The sequence below is a fragment of the Phragmites australis genome, chromosome 18, assembly GCF_958298935.1.
Source record: "Phragmites australis chromosome 18, lpPhrAust1.1, whole genome shotgun sequence".
NCBI lineage: Eukaryota > Viridiplantae > Streptophyta > Magnoliopsida > Poales > Poaceae > Phragmites > Phragmites australis.
This window is the reverse complement of record NC_084938.1, coordinates 20,558,396-20,564,631: the sequence shown is the minus strand read 5'-3', so window position 1 is coordinate 20,564,631 and position 6,236 is coordinate 20,558,396. Positions and strand designations below refer to the sequence as shown.

Here is a 6,236-nt window from a genome sequence, read left to right as displayed (position 1 = left end):
ATATATATATTTACAATTTTATGATTTAAAAATATATATAAAAAATTGCAGACCAGCCCGTTAGCGCGAACGTGTTCACTCAGGATAAATCCTCACCGCACGTCGTGCAACTTACGGCCATAGCCTTCTGTAGAGACTCTCTTGGACACGCGGCGCTCTCTAATTCGTCCGCCACACGTGGAGCCTGGGTCCCCGGGACACAAGCAACGGCCGGCCAAGTCCCGGACTCCCCAAGTCTCCCAGCTCGCGAAATCCCAGCGCACGCGCGAGACCAGCCAACTGACTCCGTCACCCCGCGCTCGCGCCGTGCGCTCACAGCCCGCGGCCACGGCACCGCCGGCCCCCGCCCCGGCCAGCAAGAGGAAAGGCCAGGCCGGCACCTCCTCCTCCTCTTCCTTGCCGCCGCCGTTACCGAGGTCGCGCCGCACGTTTGCCGTCGTGATGGCTGCGTCCCTGCTAGCGCTCGCCGTGGCGCTCCTGGTCGGCGTGGGTGTAGTCGACAAGAGCGTCGCAGCCCCCGTGGAGGTGGAGGGCGCCGAGGTGCGCCTCCCGGATCTCGAGATCTGCGAAAAGGCTCTCTTCTTTTTTTCCTCTTCAAGGGGTTGGGTGTGATCTGGATCTGTGCGGGCGTTCGTAGGTGACGTACGGGAGCGTGGTGAAGCTGATGCACGAGAAGACGAAGCACAGGCTGCATTCGCACGACGTACCCTATGGCTCCGGCAGCGGCCAGCAGTCCGTCACCGGGTTACCCGAAGGCAACGACGCCAATAGCTACTGGGTGCGTCTCCATTACATCTAACCCTCGTAGGCTCGTTCAGTCGATCTGTCCTGTTTACTCGTGCAAAATTTATGAAAATTTACTTATTTAAAGAGTCTTGAATAGGCCATCGTTTTGATTTCAGACGGTAGCAATGAATTGATTCGTGCACTCTAGTTCAGAACGCAATACTCTGGTCACTTTATTTGAATTCAGGGCGCAGTTTTCAAGAGCGAGCTAATTTATATTGAGAATAGCAAGAATGTAGGATTTCTTTAAAAATACAATGCCGTTGCTGCGAGTTTGTTTGATGCGAAAGTAGCTGTTGCCATGATATTTCCGTAAGAAATCCATAGTGATTGATGAAAAAGTAGCCAGATTAGCAATAACATTGTTTTTTTTTGCAAAACTGATACTTTTGTATTTTCTTAATCGCTAAGTAAAGATTATTTGGTTTGAAAAATCAGCAGTTGCAGATCGATATACAAATATAATTGTCGTTCAAGTAGTCAGCTCAAAAGTGAGTAGGGTTTTGATGGTTCCCAGGATCTAGGCTTGAGTTGATAGATTGACTTATTGAATGCAGATCATAAGGCCTACTCCAGATTCATCGGCTAAACAAGGTGATGCCATCGAAACTGGTAGCATCATCAAGTTGCAACACATGAGGACACGGAGGTGGTTGCACAGTCACCTGCACGCTTCACCGTTGTCCGGTAATCTAGAGGTTAGTTCAATATCAATCTCACATGTTACAGTACTCAGTATGGTTCAAATTCTGTACATACTGTAAACTTTATTTAGATCAAAAAGATAAACTTATGGCTCTCTTCAAATTATTGTAGACCTTTTTAACGAACATGAGTACATTATGTGATTTTTTATGACAATCATGTCTGATTAGGACTGAGGAAAGCTTTAAACATTTGAAGACACTTACATCCTGGATTATCCAGATTCTGTGGAACATCTTGGTCTGTCATCTACTTTTGTCGATAAACTAGGACAGGATAGTATATGAAAATAGTTAAATAGTCTTATATAATCTATTGTGTTTCCAATTGAAACAACAACAACAACAAAGCATTTGTCCCAAGCAAGTTGGGGTAGGCTAGAGATGAAACCCACAAGATCCAAATAAAAGATGGTGAGAAAACAAAAATGATAATAAACGTACTAGTAATAGTAAAAAATAAAAGTAATAACGGTACAAGGAGACTGACGCATAAGTTATAGTTTTGGCATATGGAATGTTAACTTTCACGCACTTCTATCCGTGGATAGTTCTTTGTGGATATTCCATTGCTTCAAGTCTCTCTTTACAGATTCCAATTGAAATGAAGTTTTTAATACATTTTTGTTGTGATAATGTGATTTTTATTTAAAACGAAACTTGAAATACGTATGCGCATATCCATTTTGCATTTCTATAGAACTATGAACAGCCAAGCTACTTCGTGCTCTAGAAAATTGACGGACATGCACTTTACATGTCACTGTCCTGTCCATTGTCTTCTCCCAAAGCATTCCCTGTGTATTATGGTTTGTTCTCTAGCATTTTGACTGTACACTTCAACTTATTACGTTCTGCCTCATGTTTTTTACCTGTGCTATTGTGATGAAATAGTAGCCATGGTGTTACAAAAGTGACAGCATGCCATGCACTTAATTAACTCTCATAACAATACAGCATGGCATCTGACTTTGCTTGCTCGTATTCTTTAACATAGTAGCCAACAGTGCCTATAATCACTTCCTGTTTACCAGGAAATAATGGCATTAGACTGTCCAGTGTACCGCATAGTTGCTGTTGTATTAAAGTGCGAGCAATGCTAAAGCTAGGCACTTTCAGCAAATTAGATCATCTTGCAATCATTAATTAACTAAGGATATTTTGAATATCTTTCAACTTTTCTTAAGGTGAAGTAAGTTACCGTCTTTCTTATTTCGACTATCATTATGGGTACCTTATATTGATTGACCAATGTTTTGCCTTTGAAGAAAATAAATTACATGTCTTGTTCTATCTGCTCTGTTTCGTTTTCATTATTTTCTCAATTTAAAGATTCGATCTGAAGATTGGATGTCAACATTGGCAGGTTAGCTGTTTTGGTGGGGATGAACTGTCAGATACTGGTGACTACTGGAGGTATGGTCACTTACAGATGGCAATATTCATGTGTGTTGGTGTTGTTTGTTGCTTAGCTCTTGTTCTTCCTTTTGATATTCTTCAGGCTAGAAATCGAAGGAAGTGGAAAAGTATGGAAAAGGGATCAAAAAGTAAGACTCAGACACATTGATACTGGGGGTTATCTTCACAGTCACAACAAGAAGTACAATCGCCTTGGTGGTGGGCAGCAAGAGGTGAGATATTTGTTTGTTTGAGAAATTTTTTGCTTTCAAAATCAAACTATGTTTACTAGGATCGACAGTGATTATCATGAATTTGTCAGTCCTACAGGCTAGATCATTCTTCTATTGTGATGCTACAGGATGTTGTTGGAACTGACGAGATAGTATGTCGGTAAAAACATAATGTTTTGAGTGGGCATGCATAGGATATTAAGTTCAAACACCGCGGTACTTGACTCTGAGTACAAAATTGGGCTGATGCAATGTAAATTATTTCTATACCATCATTTTATTGCCTATCTTATCCATGAAAGGCATTGAACAAACATTTTGATATGATTTAATTTTACTTTGAAAGATGTTTATGGAGGGTCCTTGGTATCATATGCGAAAATAAAGATTGTGGCCCTAGTCTAATGCATGATCATTTGAATCAGTAAGAAGTCATTCGTTTCTAAGTTCAGATTTCATTTGTATGCAGGTCTGTGGTGTCCGAGAGAAGCGAGCTGAGAATATTTGGCTGGCAGCAGAGGGCGTTTATCTCCCAGTTAACGGAAGCAAGTGAAACAGAGTTTTTCCTGTTTTCATCAGAGTTAACACAGCATCAGAATGCCCCCCCCCCCCCTCCCCCCGGTTTTCATTTGTTCTTGTTTTTTATTTAAACATGGGGCCTGACCCCTTGAGTGATATGTCGAATATAGGTGCACACAAGATGAGGACATGACGTGCCCCTAATTGCTATTATAACATTAAGTATTGTCAGGTATACAGTACTGACCCAGAGATGTAAGTGAAACTGTTGACAACTTGACGTGCTGTTTAGCTTCCAGATGCGACTCCAAAAGGCACTGTCCTTGTAAATCTGGAACATTTTGCTCGATGCCACTCGAAACATAGTGATTTCAAAATATTGCCGTTCTGAGCACGACTAGTGGTCCATGAACGTCAATTAAGACAGTGCGTAAGATCTACTCTACCACAAACTTTGTGAAAGGCCCAAGTTCAGCATTTCAGGGTTTTGTTTTTTAAGAGCTGAGCATTTCAGTTTTTGGTGATAAAAGGCAGGCTCTAGAGCGATGTGCAGTTGTGTATTTAGTGTCTCACTGCCGTCCAATGTCCAACCAAGCGCCAATGCTTCAGGCTAGAGTTCCAAGAATGGTACTCCTATAGCACCAAACGCTACTATTTGTTACGGCAACAAAAACAAGCCCACTGGGATTTACTATCCGCTGGAAACATTTTTTTCCAGGCACGCAAACAAGGTCCACACTTCCAAGCTGACACAATCAGATGTAATGGGTGCAAGAAAAGTTATTAGACCACAACATTATCAGTACCATGAGAGCTATGCCATGCAACATGTCACGAAAGCCATGCTATGCAATTACCAAACAGTATGGTTTGCCCAACCTGTGCTATCACCCATGACAGTGGAACAGCAAGTTTATCATATATGATGCTGTAAGTACTCAAGTTCCGGCCTAAGAATCGAATATAAAACCGCATACAGTAGATAACAAACAGGAGTTCAGTTTAATTTTTCAATGAGCAAGTTTAAACTAGTCCAAGCAAATAACTGAACGAGAAGCAAATTCAAGATATACAATGAGCAAGTTTAAACTAGTCCGTTAGGAAGTTTCCAATGAAGTGCCGAAGTTGTGGCAAAACAAGTGTTGTCACATGTACTGAAGTTGTGCAGGAAGTCCATGACCGATATTGTAACTTCATTGTAAGTGACCAAAATCGAAGCAGCAGTTCATTTTCATGAATGCAATGATATTATTGCCCTTGATTTAACAACTGCATACTCATGCATAACATCCACTGTTATTGCTTTTACAAGTAATACAAGGCTGGAAATCATTAGAATTCCTGCAAAAAGTTTCATCTAAGCAACAGAACAAATATCAAGCAGGAGTAGCGCAGGACATGATAGTAGTTTGTATGAGAAAATTGTAATGGTGTAAATTTCAATAACTTTGCAAGAATTTGAGCAGAGGCGAATGAACATTCAGCAATCACTCATAGGGATAAGATCGGGTTAAACTGCAGTGCATGGTATGATTCAAATAGCCAAGGGCACAATTACAGAACAAAAATGATGAATGCTAAATAATACATGCAATAAATTTTACTTTAATTTACCTGGCAGACGATTAAATGACTATTGTAAGAAACTTACAATCTTCATCAACAGTAAAGAGGAAAAGTTTGCTTCATGTGCAGCAAGTTCAAGGTAACAATTTGAAATGGACAGTGTTACCTGACACGGACACGGGTGTTACAATCCGACTCAGATTTGGGTGTACGATCCGGCAAAAAAAATTTGGACACGCAAAATATAACTTAGAATCCAACACGGGTGTCGGAATCCGACTCGGATTCAGGGTGTTCAATTCAGAAAAAAAAAATGTAGACATGGGTGTTCGGGTAAAACTGGAAATGGATTGGTCTCTGTGAATCAGACATGTGAAACCAGAGTGGAGAATGCAACAAAATTCAGCACATGGTGAAATTGTATCTCTAATAAGCAGCACAAAGCAAAAGAATTGGAATACAGAAAGGCGTATTTTGCAGCTAAAAAAAAGATAACTAGGAAAAGATGTCCGTCATTACCAATATGCAGAACATTGAACATATACTCTAGGCAAGTCATACCATGTTAATCTTCCCACACTCGACAGATATGAAGAACATTCAATAAAAGGATAAATGTGGCACCAAAAAATTACCACATAATATGCAAAAAGCGAGAGAGAGAGAGAGAGAGAGAGAGAGCTCTGGTTTAGATTAGGACCAATTAAGCTGTGTGCTTCACAACAAACTATTGCGCTGCAATATGGAAATTTACTAGTCGTTGAATGAATGAAGAATGGAATACAAATAGTGAAGGCATGTTAACAATCAACATAACATACTGAAAGTACTGTAATACTTCAGAATGCCACGAAGAACTACCAAATTGCACAGAACGCGATAAAGCAGCAAAAGGAAGACCAGACATCAAACACCTGTTTTAACATGAATGATGAGCGAAAACACAATTGCTAATTTTCCCATACACACAACCAGACAGGGCTATCGTAGATATCTAAAGCAACAGTTCAAGACGCAATTCCAATTTTAA

The 6,236-nt window shown here is 40.7% G+C and overlaps 1 protein-coding gene across 1 annotated transcript; it reads left to right on the top strand.

Annotated features, from left to right (window-relative positions):
- Nucleotides 1-215: 215 nt before the first annotated feature.
- LOC133899001 (stromal cell-derived factor 2-like protein) lies at nucleotides 216-4,037 on the top strand. Its single transcript, XM_062339865.1, has 6 exons — nucleotides 216-540; nucleotides 638-778; nucleotides 1,344-1,484; nucleotides 2,857-2,906; nucleotides 2,992-3,121; nucleotides 3,591-4,037. Exons 1-6 carry the CDS (start codon nucleotides 442-444, stop codon nucleotides 3,672-3,674), a joined length of 645 nt encoding a protein of 214 aa, XP_062195849.1. The 5' UTR covers nucleotides 216-441; the 3' UTR covers nucleotides 3,675-4,037.
- The last annotated feature ends 2,199 nt before the right edge of the window (nucleotides 4,038-6,236 follow it).

What these genes read in the sequence shown, in the direction of transcription:
- LOC133899001 (XM_062339865.1), top strand. Translation starts at nt 442, where the DNA reads ATGGCTGCGTCCCTGCTAGCGCTCGCCGTGGCGCTCCTGGTCGGCGTG. An exon ending in ACGACGCCAATAGCTACTGG is followed by an intron (nt 779 to 1,343) that starts GTGCGTCTCCAT and finishes TATTGAATGCAG; the next exon opens with ATCATAAGGCCTACTCCAGA. An exon ending in CGTTGTCCGGTAATCTAGAG is followed by an intron (nt 1,485 to 2,856) that starts GTTAGTTCAATA and finishes CAACATTGGCAG; the next exon opens with GTTAGCTGTTTTGGTGGGGA.